General features: G+C 37.2%; 1 protein-coding gene across 1 annotated transcript in view; it reads left to right on the plus strand.

Annotated features, from left to right (window-relative positions):
- Window positions 1-390: 390 nt before the first annotated feature.
- Window positions 391-17,903, plus strand: part of LOC124794974 (N-acetylgalactosamine kinase) — an 84,618-nt gene continuing 67,105 nt past the window's right edge. Inside the window, exons 1-2 of the mRNA XM_047258705.1 lie at window positions 391-796; window positions 13,432-13,590. Of these exons, the coding sequence (XP_047114661.1) occupies window positions 13,442-13,590 (149 nt within the window). The 5' untranslated portion in view covers window positions 391-796; window positions 13,432-13,441. The remainder of the gene's footprint in view (window positions 797-13,431; window positions 13,591-17,903) is intronic.

Genomic DNA, 17,903 nt, shown 5'->3' on the forward strand with positions numbered 1-17,903 from the left:
TTTCGTGAGCAGAAAATTATGATCAGCGACACCGAACACCTTACGTAGATCTAACAGGCTAAAATTCAATTTTTTTTATTACTTGTGGAATTTATGACCAGTTATAAAAATTTGGAGATGGCTGTGTTAGTTGGAGCAGTTGTAACATAGTAATTTTAGATTCTGGTTGTAACGACAAAGCAAACGCAATAGAAAGTTTAGAGTCATTGGGTAATTCGCATGATTGCAAACAATTGCGTCAAAGATGTGCTAAAATACTGACGGTGAAAAAAGCAGGTCATGGAATGAACCTGTACCAGAAGGCGCTGGAGAAATGTAAACAAGAGGAAAGTGTGAGATATAATTGCAGTCATCCTTTTTAGGCGCCAAACTTATGCGAAGCTATAAACTAACTGCAATGCTATATTAAAAAAAAAAAAAAAAATGGAGATTGAAAATTTTATCTTTGACTGTGCGCTGACATCTCATTGGTTACAATCGTTTCGTCTGCAGCGTATCAACAAACTCAAACTGAAGCGCTGTTTACGTGTAGCCGGAAAAGGCTTGCAAGAGATAACGTGTGTTTGCATTGACATTTACTCAACTGTTATCGTTTGTTTTCATTATGTAAACCATTTTATTTGTTTTAAAATTAATGTAGAGAAACTGCTATCTCTGTGACTGTGGTTTATTGAGAGCAAGTTTGGATAAGATAAAGTTTGGCCCATTTCGTAGGCACTTTATCGTTGCTGTACAGTGACAGCACACACTGTTTACTTTGCGTCTCAACCTGTTCGCTTTCGTTGCAAGTAAGAAGGTAAGGACGCCTCGCGTTTTATGTTTATGTCATTTTAACGATGGGATCCGTCTGTTTGGGCTTATAAGCCGCTGAAATTGTATTTATAGCTGTGTGTCACAAAATTTGTATTAGTGAGCCTTAGAACCATCCACGAAAATGCAGTCGTTGAGTTAAAATTTATGTAAAACTATAAGTCGAAATGTTGTTCCCAACACAGCTTGTGCTTATTGTAGTTTTTGGCTGCTCCACAGAGATGTCAACTTAGTGATCAAAGGCCGGTTGTTGACGCCGTGGCCCAGCTATGGCCCAAAATATTAGAATGTGAACCGGGAATCGCCGTAAAAGTATGCAATAAACTCTTGCATAATTTGTGTTATTCCGTATTTATTGTTTAAGTCTCGTATATCAAACAGATCCGAAAATGTTGTAGGTTGCATACATTCCGAAGCATCTAAATGACAGCGCCTTTTCTGTGGTTTTCACCAAAGAACCAGAGTCATGAGAGATACAGACGCATGCTCATGGGAAAATATGTTGTAAAAGTGAGAGTCTTCCGCTGTAACTCCATGAAATTGCCTTAGATATTCAGAAAACCATGTCACTTATACTACTTATATTACATAAGTAATTCAGTGAACTTTATCATAACTGAGTGAGGTTACGCCACAATGATTAAGACATTAGACCCAAATTCAATAGCAGTGGTCATGCTGGTTTAGTTTTCCTGTAGTTCTGTAAATCACTTAAATTGCAATAGTAATTATTTTTGGAGTCCATGCTTCATTCTTCCCTTCAAGTGTCCAATCCGAGCTTTTGCTCATTCAGTAATGACATCAATGTTATTGGATTACTCAGCTCAAAAACTTAATTTCTTCACCGTTATAAACAGGTATCTGCAAAAATATATGAGTGCTAGGTTATAGCAATTGCTTCTAATGCTATTGTAATGTGTGGAACCAGTTGCAAATACCCTTTTTTCTTTCTGCAACAGTAATCATCGCAATGACCAAATATTAAATGTGTCTATCTCATGCAATACTGTGTGGAATGATGATTTTTTGAGTGAGCAATGTGGAAAGGAAAAACTAAACTCCACCTCCTGGGCGGTAGGTGGGAAAAAGTTGCGTCTTGAATCCCTCATCCCTGCATTTTTCAGCATGGCATGGATGGAAACGTAAGGCTTCTCTATGCCAGTTAGTTACTCAACCACATTTTCTGCTTTCACATTTGGTGTCTTTGCCATGTCACAACCAGTTGTCACCTTCCAGATTAACCTAAACCTCGAGCTGGTTTACGGATCAGTCTGTTACCACAACCAAGACGTCAGAGTGGCCAGTATGTATCTTTAACCCATAACGTCTTGGTGGAGGAAGTTATGCACAGAAACCATGCACATACTCATTTTAGAGTGTGATACAACAACTTGGAAGTTTCCTAAATAGTATTTGTAGAAGAAAGAGGGAAAATTTTGAAGTGGCAGTATTTTACTTGTCAGAAATATGTTAAGTCACCACAAAAATGGTCAAAGTACACTAACAGACTGGACCAACTATGATAAATGTCAGTAAAGGCATACTCTTTATGTGATAACACATGTTGAGTACTATGTTTGCTAAAATTCCTCCAGAGCAAGCAGCTCTATAAATTACAAAATGAAGAGTAGTGACAATTTTCCATGAGAGAGATCATTTTCCTTTAAACTATCTGTGGTTATGTCATCAGGCCTTTTGGTCTAGTGGTAATGCACTTGACTGGAAACCGAGAGGTCGCAGAATCAAATCCCAGTCCCACCATAGAAATTTTTCAGTCTGACTTGATGCTAACTTTCACCTCACAGTGATGTGAAGATTTGCCAGGAATGACACGTAGTTCAGGTGTTACATTAAACTGTAGGTCGCCTTTCTCTGATAGAATTACTGTATTAGGTTAAGAACACACAAATCGCCAAAGTGGTATACAATTGAACAAACTTGTGAACAGCTCACTGACCATCCCCCCTGAGTGTCTCCTAGCCAAACATGCCATAAAAATTTACTTTACTTGTGGTTTCACCAGTGGGAATAATTAACGAACAACATAATGTTTCAGGTAGTGTGTCTGTTTATGAAAAGGAAAGCACCTTAGAAAGAATATCATTCATTTAAATAAGAAAGACTCAAAGTATACTGCAGGATCTCTTAAATCTGGAGAATCTTAACAGGACAATGTTAATAAAGAAGTTGACATTTCGCCATGAGCTGCACTACTAGATACTACCAGGTTACTAGGAGATTCTCCTGTTATGATACACTCTTTAGATGAGTTTAGTCCTGCTGGAGCTCAGAAAAGAATGAAAAGGGAAGATTTCACTGATGTGAAGGACTAATGAGAAAGCTGAACACAAACCTGGAAGAAACAGCCACTTTTATAATCATATTTAGGTTTCCATTTTTTTTTTTTTTCCAAAATGCATAATAGCTGGATTCCTCTCTCTTAGACATAACCTACTATTCAAAACTTGGTGAAGTGCTCTAAGTGTCAGCAGTCTGTGCCACACAAGTAGAGAAATCTGCTCAACTGACCCTACCAATACTCGATGTTGACTTTTTCCTGTGACATAATGATGTGACATGACATGTGCAAACAGCAAGAGAACAGAACATTGGCAACAGTTTTTTTCTTTCTTTTTCTGCCTTATTTTTTGGAATGTAGGTTGTGGTGATAGACTGATTTGCAGCATAGCCTGAGGTCTAGGTTAAATTCAAAGGTGACAGTTTTCTTGAGAGCTAGTGAAGCCAACGAATGCGATTAGAAAATTTCAGTTGTGTTGAAATACTTATCCTAAAATGCTTCAAACAAGGAAACAGATATAAACAGAAGAATGTAGTACCACCAAGAGAAACCTCAAATCAAAATAAAAACTGACCAAAATGACACTCAAGCAGTGAGCCTGTAATCACTGGTAGAATCTGAAGAGACAGAAGCTGATCCAACTAAAAGTGACATACATCTTCACATCTTCCTGAAAAAGCTGTCAGGTTCTTCAACCAATTTCTTTTATTTGAAGCTGTTTCCATCTCAGTGAAAATATAAAGTGAAAGCAAAAGAGAAACCTCACCAGTAAAATAGTTTACAGAATATACTAGAACACAAATGGGTTGAGAACTGATCTCTGGGAAATGTGCTTCTCGGAATAGCAGAAACCTCTCCCTTCTCTGCAAGACTCCAATTTTGCATATAACAAACCTCGGGTAATGGAAATGTCCAATTCCACCCGTCTGCTTTAACCAAGGACGTCACCAATATGGCGGAAACGACCATTCACAACTACTCCCATGTTGCTACTATAACGTCATTAGGTAAACGTGACAACAAACACGAAAATAGATAAAAGAAACCATCAAACACATATTCCTGCTATAATATAATGAAACTAATGGGACAAGCCAGGAAATTGGGGGTTTTGGGGTGGGGACAAACTAACAATAAACACACGCCACTAAACCAAACGACAAAACCGGTAAAATAAACAAACCACAACATTCGCAAAATCAACTAGAAACAATATCCAATGGAATCGAACATTTCCCTTGACCTATATAGGTCAACGGAAACTACTTATACCAATTCATAAACCCCAAAACCTACAACCACTTCCACAATCATCACTACCTCAAAAACCACAAGAAAACACAATACTTGGAATGAAACACTTCCCTTGACCTCACAGGTCAACAACAACACACAAAACCAACTCACCAATACCAGCAACACAACCTCCCCGACACATGATCCACAAATCATCTAACCAGACAAAAACATGGAAAAAAAAAAAAAAAATGAAAACTCGCCACATGAAAGAGCCGGCACTGCCTACTAGATCGGACACCACAATCTCTCTCTCTCTCTCTCTCTCTCTCTCTCTCTCTCTCTCCACACACACACACACACACACACACACACACACACACACAATCTATACACACAACTTCACCGACAGAATAAAGGACAACCAAGCAAATTTCCCAATCTCTCTCTCTCTCTCTCTCTCTCTCTCTCTCTCTCTCTCTCTCTCTCTCTCTCCACACACACACACACACACACACACACACACACACACACACAATCTATACACACAACTTCACCGACAGAATAAAGGACAACCAAGCAAATTTCCCAATCATTGGTACTAATGGCAAACAGGGACAATTTAGGTATTCCTGCAATTCAATGTAAAGACAATTTAAGCTGAGGGAGCATCCCCCTTTCCCCACCCATTCCTATTTTGTGGAGGACTTGGATACATACAGTGCACTACGGGGCCGACACTTACCCTCAGAAGTACACTGTTGAGTGCCTCAAGTCTAAAGAAATTGTATGACTTTTGAACAGAGGTTAGTGCACACACTTCGGCACTGCTGTGGCATCAATCTCCTCAGTCAGTATTTCAATATTCACTGCTGTCTTCACACACACTGCTCATGGGGATGTAGTTGATAACTTGCTGTTTCAATCTGGATTCACTTATCAGAACAGTGCTTAGAGATAAGCCTATGAGAAAGATGCACAACAAGGAAAACTGGGGCCTTCATGCCAATCTCTTCATCCAACTGTAGCATTTCCATCCAACACCCTATGTTATTTGTTGGATGTATTCCAACCTCCGCCTTCCCCTAGATTTACTGCTCTCTAATAGTACCATGGAAGTTATTCTCTGATTTTTTTTAACACCTGTTCTATCTCTCTCCTGGTCTTCTTGTCACTGTTTTTCATGCATTACTTCCCTTAACAATTCTAGAGGTAGCTTATCAGTTCACATGATTTTAAACATCATATTGTAATACCACCTCTCAGAATCCCCAACTACCTTCTTTTTGGTTTTACCGTAGTGCATGATTCACTGTCGTGCCATGCTGTGCCCCAGTCTTACATTCTCAGAAACTTGTTCCTTTAATTTGTGGCCTACGTAAGATGTTAGTGAACTTCTTTTAGCAAGAAATCTCCACTTTGCCTATGCTAGTCTGTTGTTATATCTTTCTTGCTTCGTCCATTGTGTGATATTTTCCTTCCAAGGTAGCAGAATTCCTTCAATTTCCTTACTGCATAATCCACAGTTTTGGTGTTTAGTTTAATACTAAGCTCTTTTCTACTGCTCCTCAGTACTTTCATCTTTCTTTGGTTTATACTCAATTCAGTCGTTAGACTGTTCATTCCATTCAACAGGCCCAGTAATTCTCCCTCATTTTCAATGAGGATAGCAATGTCATCTTCTTTGCTTAAATTATAACTCTCCCAAAGCTGTGTTATACTGTGACTCTAACACAGGTTACTCTGTGTTTTCCAAATGGACATCCTTTTCCTCTTCTACCACATTGGCAGACAGTTACTTATCCACGGAAATTCCATCATTGTATTCTTTTTACCTATCCAGTCTCTCTTCTATTTTTAACAGTAGAATTCCTTTTATACTCTTGATGATGATGCAATTGCTTTAATTTTGCCAAAAGCTATTTTGGCGTTTTGTAATGTTGATTGTGCTGCTGCTACTCATTTACTTTTTGTTTTCTTCACATACTTCCTGTGGCCATTATGCTTTATTTTCCTAACACTTCATATTAATTTCATTCTTAAATGATGTATATTGCTCTCTCTTTCTCCTTCCCTCTCTCCCTTCCCCTTTTTTGTGTTTGGAGCATTATTGTTTTCTTCTTTTGTCAATCGATTGAAGTGCACTGTTTCTTCTGTTAATAGAATTTCTTTGCAGTTACCTTCCTCTTACTTGCATTTGTTTGTCCAGTTCCTGTGAGGGCTAGTTCATGTATGTCCATTCCTCATCAAGTGAACTCCCTGCTGTGGTATTTATGAACACTGTATTTGGAGTCTCAGAGAACTTTAAACAAACATCTTCGTTCCTCAACAGTTCAGTATTGTGCATATTTATTGGATAGATTCTTCCTGGCGATTCTCTTAGAATTCAGCCAAATCTTCACCATTAGCTTACAAGATTGTGGTCTGAGTCTGTTTCTTGGTATCCTTTAAAACAAATATCTGATTTTGGACTCTCTCTCTCACCATAATGTAATCCCACTGTTATCTTCCTGTGCCCCAGAACATTTTCACATATATATTCTCCTTGTGTGATTCTTGAATAATGTGTTTGCTACTGTCCGCTGAAATTTATTGCAGAGCTCCAGGAGTCTCTTTCCCCTCTGATTCCTATTAGCGAACCTGTACTCTCCAGTAACCCTGTCTTCTACTCCGTCCCCAACTACAGCTTTCCAATCCTCCTGAATTATGAAATTTTATAAAATTTCCATCTTTCTTTACGTACTGAGTTACTCATTCAATGTCCTTATACACTTTCTCTTCATCTTTTATTTGTGACATTAGTATGTACACCTAAACTACCATTTACGTTGGTTTGCAGTTAAATCTGATGAGAATAATCCTATCCTATTCACAATAATTCACTCTTTGCTCTATCTGTGTATCCATAACAGACCCTACCCAGTTATTCCATTTTCTACTGTTCTTGATATTACCTGAATCAGACTGAACACAAATACTTATCTACTTTCCATTTTATTTCAGTGACTCCTACTATATGTAGATTGAGTCTTTACATTTCTCTTTCCAGATTTCTGTCTTACCTACTAAGTCAGAGTTCTGACATTCAATGCTTGGGCTCACAGAATGTCATTTCTTTGAGTGATTACCAACATGAATTGCTACACTGGTGAACCATTCACTCCACAGAAATTGTGTCTCTTGACTGAATGACAAGTCCCCTTATGCAATCAGCACAGGTGCATAGCCATGCAGAAGTACAAAGCAAGACCATCTGTTGTAACACAACACACTTTTAGAAAGAAAAGGTAAAATGTGATCATCCAAATAATGAATGGAAGAAGAGATCATAATAGAATTCTGGAACTCAGGACATCATTCTGCTACATCTTCAGGTGAATGGGAGATCACCAGAAGGATTTCAGACAAGGGTGCAAATATCAGGCAGTGCTTCAGTGAAAAAAATAATTCTTCAGAGCAGCAGTGAAGATAATGCCCAGACCATGATGGAGCATTTTGCACAAGGTACCACCATCACCAATCAAGAATCAGATTTCCAGCCTTTCTGCAGGAAATGTACTTTAATTGTACTGACATTCCTGTTCTAAGGGGATGCACAAATCTTGGAAAGGATTACATGAGCAGAGGTGAGGTTGACTGTGTAAACTGATTCCTCCCTCATTGCTGGGTAAGACAACTGCAGATTTATAAATGAGAAGGACAAAACTGTGTGTTCAACACCTTGTAGAACATCCACATTTTTGCACTTTTATTTATAAATATTAAATGACTTTGTTTATGACATGACACATATCACTAATGTGCTGTCACAGTTAGAGACCTTCACGCATTTGTTGCTATAGTACATATGGTGTATAAGATACCAATATGTTCCATCTACTTATAATCATCAGAGCTTTTAGTTGGCACAGCTCTCACTGACTTCATAATGTAACTGCCCAGCAGATATAACTTGCTATGTGATTTCAGTCCACACAGTGTCCTGTGGCACTACCTCTAGATATGTACTTGTGATGAGCTTTGTAACTGCTTGGGAGCTACGTATTCTCAGCATTGGCTGACACATATTGTTTGTTACTTTTACAGCATTACCTGCCCTAGATATCTTCTTCTCTTTCCTCCAGCCCTCGCATATTGTTCACTGGGAAGTTGTCAATGATCTGCATTCTGCTGATCAGTTCCCATTCTGTCTCCATCTTTCAGATGGCGAGTCCATGGGAGAGTCAAAGATGCGTGGGTAACAGAGCAAACTGGACATTTTACACTTGAGATCGCAAAAAATGGCTAGAGCTGAAATTACAAGCCATGCTATACAAGACTGAATCACATTAGTCAGTGTAAATAACTCCTCACAAAACTAAAGAGTAATTGGAACTGCAGCTGTGTAGTGCAAAACAATACACATTATGAAAACCCACAAGAATTCTTAATGTGCTTTTCATATGACACAGATGTTGTCATGCAGTGTAGTCAAGGATGGAAAAGCAATAAGAAATACCTCAATGTAACAGTAATTAGTATAATGGCTTCACAGTTCTGTGGCATAATCAATGGACTGGAAAGCAGCAACATGATGCTAGTGTCAGTTTGTGTCCCACATGTGGAATTTAAGTTCATATTATTGCATTATTTTTTTTTAATTTGTAAAAAAACAGAAGACAGTAACAAAATAAATGTTTCAGAGTACTTAATAAGTCCTTTATGGTCGTCAAAAAGGCAGAGCTTGAGGTTTCCTTACCTCTTGATGGTTCAGCCAAACACCTGTGACTTCAATAACTATCTTTATCTATATTTCTTTCCTGGCACCTACTCTGAAGCTTCAACAGTCATTGTGGTTTCCTGGTGCAGAGTAAGGCGACTTTTCTGGTATGGTACATTTTGTCTTTGTACATATATCATCAATGTGGCTTAGGTTTCATTCAGAAGGCAACCAGGTGAGGAGAGAAATCACATTCCATTCTGAAAACCGCTGCTGAGCAGTTCCTAATAGGGATACCAGAGACTGACCCTGCTGAAACTGACAAATCCCTCAAGATGTACATTTTCTGACCAGAAATATCTGGACATGTCTATGTAATATGTAATTGACCACTAGGTGTCATGAAAAGTGGACCTGCCAGTATAAAAGTAGGCAGGGAGTATTATGTTGTCAGTAGAGAGGTAGTGACAGCAGAATGGATTCATCAGGAGAGGTAGCTGACGTCAAGTGTGGGTAATATATCGGATGTCACCTGAGTAAGAAATCTATCAGGGACATTTCAACTCTTGTAAAGCTTCCTAAGTTGAGTGTTGTTAATGTGATTGTGAAGTGAAAATGCGAAGCAATAGTCACAGCTAAACCGAGACCAGTCAGACATCATATACTAATGGACAAGGTCCATCGAATATTGCAGGGAGTGACTGTAAAAAAATTGCATGAAATTAGTGGAAGGAACCTCTCATGATTCTGAGAAAGCTACCAGCAGTCCAGATAGCACAATGACTGTGTATAATTCTTGGTGTGTTTGCTCTGTCGTCTTCTTGATCATTACACTCCTTATTTCTCTTCAACTCGTATACTATTGTCTGAACAACACAGCCGAAATACTTGTTTTCAACGAAGTAAAATCTGATCTGTACCAATGTACAATACTTACATGTTCTCTAAATCATTTTCTGTATCAGGAATCTGACTTTGGAACAATCTTTCTCAAGATATTATAGAAATTAAAATCCTTTCAAACTTCAAAAGACATCTAATGGTCTACCTTCTGTCACTGTAACTATCACTTCCATATACTTGTCTGCAACTCACTCTCGTCAACCCTCCCTCCCCAACCACTTTTCCTTACCATTATGAACAGAATTCTCTATTGAAATTCACTTGTTCCCTAAGCCATTAGCATTTTCATTTCAATCTTGTCCTCTTTCATTACACCTTTCACTTCTTCTGATACCAAACAAGGCTTCAAAAATGCTAAACTAATTAATATCATTCTTGATGTCACCATTCTTTTATAATAATAATAATAATAATAATAATAATAATAATAATTATTATTATTATTGTTATTAGTGTTGGCATACCATCACCTAACCATGAACCCCTTACTGACCATTTCAGATTCCTGCAAGAGATCTTGATTGGTGTGCATTTGTATTGAAAAAATAGATCTTTGGTTGTCGACCTTGTATATCTAATTCATTTCAGTGCCCAAATGCAGTAGTATTTGTATGGGTGCTGGATCATGTAAGATGTCTGTTCTTTAAAGATCTGATCTTCCATTGTGGACGCACACCAAACCCGATCCCTTGCAGAAATCCTAAATGGCAAGTGAGCGATTCATGGGTAGGTTGCTTTGCTGGTAGTGTGAGGTGACAGCTCCCACTAAATTGGAAATGCAGGTTCGTGTTCCTCTCTGGCACAAATTTTCACCTGTTGCCATTGAATCATTCCAATGCCCAAAACCTTTGAATAAGGATCATATAAGGAGTCTGATACTTCGGACATGTCCAAAAGAGCAAACACAACATATACACAAATTATTATGATTGTTATGTAGTATTTCTAGTATGTGTTGCTCCTGGTCAGTTGTAAGACAGTGCCTTAAGGCCCTAGTCTGGTCTGGCTAGAGAAGCAATAAATAAGTAAAAAGAATGGGATTCAATGCTCAAGCAGCTCCTCATAAGCCATTTACATTTCTGTAGCCACTGCTAACCGATGCTTGAGTTGGTGTAAAGAGCAATGTCACTGGGCAGTAGATGACTGAAAATGCATAGTTTGGTGTTCTAAATAATCCTATACCCTGTGGTAATCTGATGAAAGAGTTTAGGTTTGACAAATGCACGGAGCACATTACCTGGCATCATGTGTAGTGCCAACAGTGAATTGTGGAAGAGGTGGTGTTACAGCATGGGAGTGATTTTTGTGGTTATTGTGTGGTCCTCTTATTGTCCTTGAGAAAACATTAATTTTGGAAGAATATGGACATATTTTACAGCTTTGTGTATTGCGTACGTTAGGGGAACAATTTTGAGATGATGATTGATTGTATTGGCATGACACCACATCTGTGCAGCAGTGGTTTGCGAACAGTAACATTCCTGAAATGGTTTTGCCTGCCCAGAGTCCTGACCTGAATCCAAGGGAAAGCCTTTGAGACGAGTTAGAATGTTGAATTTGCTCCAGCGTCCAACATCACTAACTTTTCTGGTTTCTGTTCTTGAGGATGAATGGGCTGCTATTACTCACAAGTATTCAGGCTGCTCCTTGAAAGTGTCCCCTGCTGAGTTGAAGCCATCATGAAGGCGAAGAATGAACACATCACATATTAATGTCCGCTAATAGGTGCTGGTATACTTTTGATTTATTAGTATAGTTGTCATACTTATGGAATCATAATATAGGTTAGGCTGGGCAGCATTATGCTGGCCATCTATCTTGTGAAGCATTCTAAGACCCACAGGACCACATGCAGCTTGAAACTGTTGCAGACACACAGCCATGCTGAGATGAATCATGGATTATTTAGAATCAAAATGGGCACTTTGTGGCATATATAAATGTATTGGACCTTGATTTGCAGAGGAAAGGGTGATTAGTCAGAAAATATCATATTGTGCCTGTCACAATGTTGTCTTCTGTAAATGCTAACTGTAATGTGGGTTCCAAACCATGTTCACTGAACCAGGAAATGCAGCTGTATTTTCTGACTACTTAACCTACTGATACTGGATGTCAGTTTCAGCCTATGACATAATGATGAGGCGATGTATGTTGTAATACATGCAAAGAAGAAAAGCATTGAGAAACTTTTTTGGTATATCTTATCCACCATTGTGCTGTGTGCTCATAAATGCCCCAGACACAGGTGCTGTCTAACTACCTTCCTCCATAAGGGCATGGTAACAAACAGCCTGTTGATGGTGAGGCATTTTTGATGAATAATTTTTCTTTTACTTCATTTTGTTTACAAGTTAAAAGTATCAGGAAGCAATCATAATTTATTTCACTTCTTCTCATACCAGAAATAGCAGTTCTGTCAAAAACCTTTTCGCAGCTGGGTTCTTGGCATCTGTCCATTTCTGAACACTTCATACTCCAGAGATCTCAAAGGGCTTCTTCTACAGGGATCAGGTGCCAGTCACCACATAGGGGTTTTCACTTTGTGTAAATGGCCAGTTGTCTGCAGTGCCTGCTATTGCTCATTGCTTTGCAGGGGGTAAAGTGTTTCATTATTGTTACATTATTTTTAATAGAGAATATCGATGATAAAGGAAGTAAATACTGGATGTGATTAAGTGTCAGACATTCTTACAAAGATAACATCTAACACACACAATCTTGCACATCAAAACAGTCTGAAGGGATAATAATCTGACAGTTCAATCTCTGGTTGTGTTACTGCTCAGAATGCATATATTTCTTCATTGTCAAACTTTCTAGTCATGTATTGCAGCTGGTAGGAAGTCATCACAGGGCTGAAAGAGGAACAGAGAACTGAAAAAAATATTCCACAAATAAACACTGTAACTGACTGCTTGTGCCAACTATAGGGTTTATATTAATAATATTTTCTTAAGGATTACCATTCTCCGGTTTCAATAGACCAGAACTTTGTCAGTTTGGTACATAGAAAAGTGTGCTTTCCTATGTACAGAATTGATAAAGAGCACATTTTTGTTTTCCCTACATCTGATGAAGGACTTGCTCAATAGCTTATAATATCTAGCAGTCTTTTTTCTGTATGCCTGTCTGCCGCTTAATGCCTTCTCTATTTGGTGATAGTTTACCCGTATCATTTTGTTTGTATTCAATACATTCTGATGAAAATTACCAACTTACCAAATATTGTAACAGGAACAGTAGTTTGAGCCAGATCTTCGTAACACTGAATATATGTATTTGACTAATTTAATTTGTTTCTAAAACTCAGATTGGTTGGCTCCAGTTGTGTGCTTTTTTTCCTCTCATTTCCATACAGAGCCATTTTTAATGCATTTTGAAGATATTTTCTTCCTATCTTTGTTTTACCTTTTTTAAACATTCATGCATGTAATTTATATGTAATATGTTGCAAATTTACTCACATAAATGATTTTTATAGGAAGAAACACATGGACTTGCCAGCTAGTAATAATGATAACATTCAGGTCATTCAAATGAGAAAAGATGATGTGGAAGAAGGCAGATTTCTCTCTCTCACACAATTATTCGAAGCAAAGTTCATGGAGAAGCCATCATTCTACGTCCGCGTTCCAGGAAGGTATTATGATGCACAGCGACTGCTAATTTAAATACCGAAGTATATCACCATTGGTGCGAATGTGTCATGAAATGTCAGATGGTGTGTAATGCTTTTGGAATTTTCCATTTGTTGTTTGGAGAAACTCTTAATACTGTAAGTTCTTGTGTGATTTATTGAATGTCTATGTATCAACTGCTGCTTGGTAGCTAGTACATATGGACTTCCATAATGTATTCAGTTGTAACATTTGATGTTTAGTATGTGGCATACACTTTTTTCCATTTATGTTGCTTTTCAGCTATATATTCTCACAGATAATCCTTAATACCTACCTACTTAATTGTCTCAACTGCTCAAAACTAAATGTACAAGAAGCAAGGAAACCAGAATCTTATTTATTTACCTAACACTCTTGTTAATGTAGGTGAAGTTTCAGATAGTGAAGTAAAAACAGATCAGACAATGTTGTGTAGAGATTTTTGACAGCATTTAATAAATGTTAACTGTGACTGCAGTCACTTTAATTTTCATAATTTCCAGTTGAACAATGGCCTCTACATTCATGATTGTACTGTATGTATATCTAATCAGTCAGTTGTGAATTATCTCTTCAGATACTTTATCTGTGTCTTCCATCTCTCTTGATTTGGGGTTTATTGACTTTTTCTTTTATCCATCTTTTACCAGTTTGTATTTGCCTTTCCTTGTCAGTGAAGAGACATTCATTGTAGTTCCAAAAGCAAGATATTTGGCTCATTATTTAGTGTGCCAGCACTTTTGTAGTTGTTTCTGCCATGGGACTATTAAATCTCTTCTCACCAGAATTACCTTAATGTATCTCTTTCCAAAGGTTTGTGGTTCCATCAAGGCTGGCCTACATGTAACTTTTGTCATCATTCTTGTATGATCATGCAAGACTGATGACAAGAATGACACAAACCGCACAGCTACACTATTCAAACTTTTGCTCAGTTTTTCCGAAATAGTTGTGGAAGAACTGCCGTCAATGACAGCTGCACTATGTGCTCTGAGAATACAAAGCCTACATGTTGTTCACAATGGTGCCGAGGTTGGTTATTGAAGAGAGGGGCATTCCTCTGTGTGAACTTCCTCTGAGAACTACAGCAGGAACTAGAAAATTTTATTTATTTATTTTTATTTATTTATTTATTGTTCCGTGGGACCACATTTAGGAGAAGTCTCCATGGTCATGGAACGAGTCAATACATGAAATTATAACACGATTGTAGAAACACATAAAATGAAACAAGTCGTTAGTTTAAATAAAGAAAATCAAGAATGTAACACTGGAATTTGCTTAATTTTTTATCTCTTCCAGGAGCTCCTCGACAGAATAGAAGGAGTGAGCCATGAGGAAACTCTTCAGTTTAGACTTAAAAGTGTTTGGGCTACTGCTAAGATTTTTGAGTTCTTGTGGTAGCTTATTGAAAATGGATGCAGCAGAATACTGCACTCCTTTCTGCACAAGAGTCAAGGAAGTGCATTCCACATGCAGATTTGATTTCTGCCTAGTATTAACTGAGTGAAAGCTGCTAACTCTTGGGAATAAGCTAATTGGAGCAATTATGTACTTATGGACACTGACATGTACAGTAAAGTGTTAATGCTTGTAACTCCAGAAATTGAAAAAGAAGATAATGTCATATGGGCAGCTATAAGCTTCCACTGGGTCATTCTGGTTTTTAGTAATTGACAGGCACAAGGACCTAGAATTGAATAATTTTGTATGAGGTACATAATAAATAATAATTTTTGCCCATGAAAATTACAAGTGATTTTTATTACTTAACTCATTTTCAGACTCTTCTATGTCTGACAATGATATTTGACATTCAAGGAGGGAAGTAAATCAAAGTACCACAATGAATGTGTATAAACTTCTTCTGTACCAGCTCCAGACCTCATATACCCTATAATTTTTGCACTCTGGATTAGATTAGATTAGATTTGCTTTCATTCCAATTGATCTATAGTAAGGAGGTCCTCCAGGATGTGGAACATGTCTGAAAAACAACAATATATGACAAATATTTACATCTCAAACAAATAAGCTAATGTACCATTCCACAGGTGCCAAGTGGAATGATCATCATTTTTTTTATGAACACTATATGAAAGAATCATTTTACAAATACTAATGCACTGAATTTAAAATAAAAAAGTTTTTTTATTTGTTTATGGGATAATAAATGTGTAATACAACTACTGTAATACTTATTTACAATGAACACATTACTGCACTGAAATGGTGCAAGAGTTACATTGTACTTATATATATACATACACACAAATCAGTTGGTTCTACTGAGAAATTCATCAATGGAGTAGAAGGAGTTGGCCACTAATAAATCCTTTAGGTTTCTCTTAAACTGAATTTCATTGGTTGTTAAGCTTTTTATGGCTGCTGGCAAGTTATTGAAAATGTGTGTTCTTGGATAATGCACACCTTTTTGTACAGGACTAAGTGACTTTAAATCCTTGTGAAGATTATTCTTATTTCTAGTATTGATTCCATGAATTGAGCTGTTGGTTTGAAAAAGTGATATATTTTTAATGACAAATTTCATTAAAGAATAAATATATTGGGAAGCAGTAGTTAGTATCCCTAGTTCCCTAAACAGGCTTCTGCAGGATGTTCTTGAGTTCACACCACATATAACTCTTAATGCATGTTTTTGTGCCCGGAAAACTTTAGCTTGGCTTGATGAATTACCCCCAAAAAATAATCCCATATGACATTATGGAATGAAAGTAAGCTGCCAGCATTTTCATTTTCATATCCCCTATGTCTGACACAATTTGCATTGCAAATAGAGATTTGTTAAGATGCTTCAGCAGTTCTGTGGTGTGCTTTTCCCAGTTGAATTTATTATCAAGCTGTAATCCCAAGAATTTAACACTGTCCACTTCTTCTATCTGCTTGTCATCAGATGTTAGGCATATACTCGTGGGACACCCTTACAAGTTCTGGACTGCATGTAGTGTGTTTTTTCAAAGTTCAGTGACAAGGAATTGGCTAGGAACCAGTGATTAATGTCCAAAAATAATTCATTAGCTGATCTTTCTAAGACTACACTTGATTTGTTATTTATTGCAATGTTTTTATCATCGGCAAACAAAACGAACCTGGCATCTGATAATGTTACTGATGAAAGGTCATTGATATACACAAGAAAAAGTAATGGCCCTAAAATTGAACCTTGTGGGACCCCCCCACATGTAATTAGTTCCCAGTTGGATGATGCTTGATACATGTCTCTTTCCTAATAACACCCTTTGTTTCCTGCCAGAGATATAAGATTTGAACCATTTTGCAGCATTTCCTGTTACACTATAATATTCTAATTTACTTAAAAGGATATTGTGATTTACACATTCAAATGTCTTTGACATATCACAAAATATTCCAGTTGCCTGCAATTTTTTATCTAATGAATTAAGCACATTTTCACTTAAGTGTAGATAGCCTTCTCCATATCAGAACCCTTTAGAAATCCGAACTGTGACTTTGACAGTATGTTATTTGAGATAAGATGGTTATAAAGCTGATTGTACATTACTTTTTCTAAAAATTTTTGAGAATGCTGGCAAAAGTGAAATTGGATGGAAATTTGATGCTATTTCTTTATCTCCCTTCTTAAACAGTGGCTTAACGTCAGCATATTTTAACCATTCAGGAAATATTCCACTGATAAACAACTGGTTACACAGATAGCTTAATATGTTACTTAACTCAGAATCACATTCTTTAATTAGCTTTGTTGATATTTCATCATACCCACTAGATGTATTTGATTTTAAAGATTTTATGATAGACGTTATTTCTGCTGGGGTAGTGAGGGTCAAATTCATATTATGGAAGTTACTTGAAATCTCTGGTCTGAGGTATTCCATAGCAGCATCTACAGAACCTGACAACTCCATCTTTTTAGTAAAAGTTATGAAATGTTTGTTAAAAAGTTCTGCAACACTATACACATCTGTCACCAGTGTATCATTTACTCTTAATGCTATTTGTCCCTCTTCATGTCTGGTTCTACCGGTCTCCTCCTTCACTATATCCCATATTGTCTTTATTTTGTTATCTGATATGACTATCTTTTCCTTGTAATATATTTGCTTTGATGTCCGTATTACAGTCTTTAATATTTTGCAGTATTTCTTGTAATGTGCTATAGCATCAACATCGGAACTGTTTCGGATTGACAGATACAGTTTTCTTTTTGTTTTACAAGATACCCCTATTCCTTGAATAATCCATGGCTTCTTTGTAGACTTTGTTCTAACATAGGTAAGTTTTTGGGGAAAAC

The sequence above is a fragment of the Schistocerca piceifrons genome, chromosome 4, assembly GCF_021461385.2.
Source record: "Schistocerca piceifrons isolate TAMUIC-IGC-003096 chromosome 4, iqSchPice1.1, whole genome shotgun sequence".
In the NCBI taxonomy this organism is placed as follows: Eukaryota; Metazoa; Arthropoda; class Insecta; order Orthoptera; family Acrididae; genus Schistocerca; species Schistocerca piceifrons.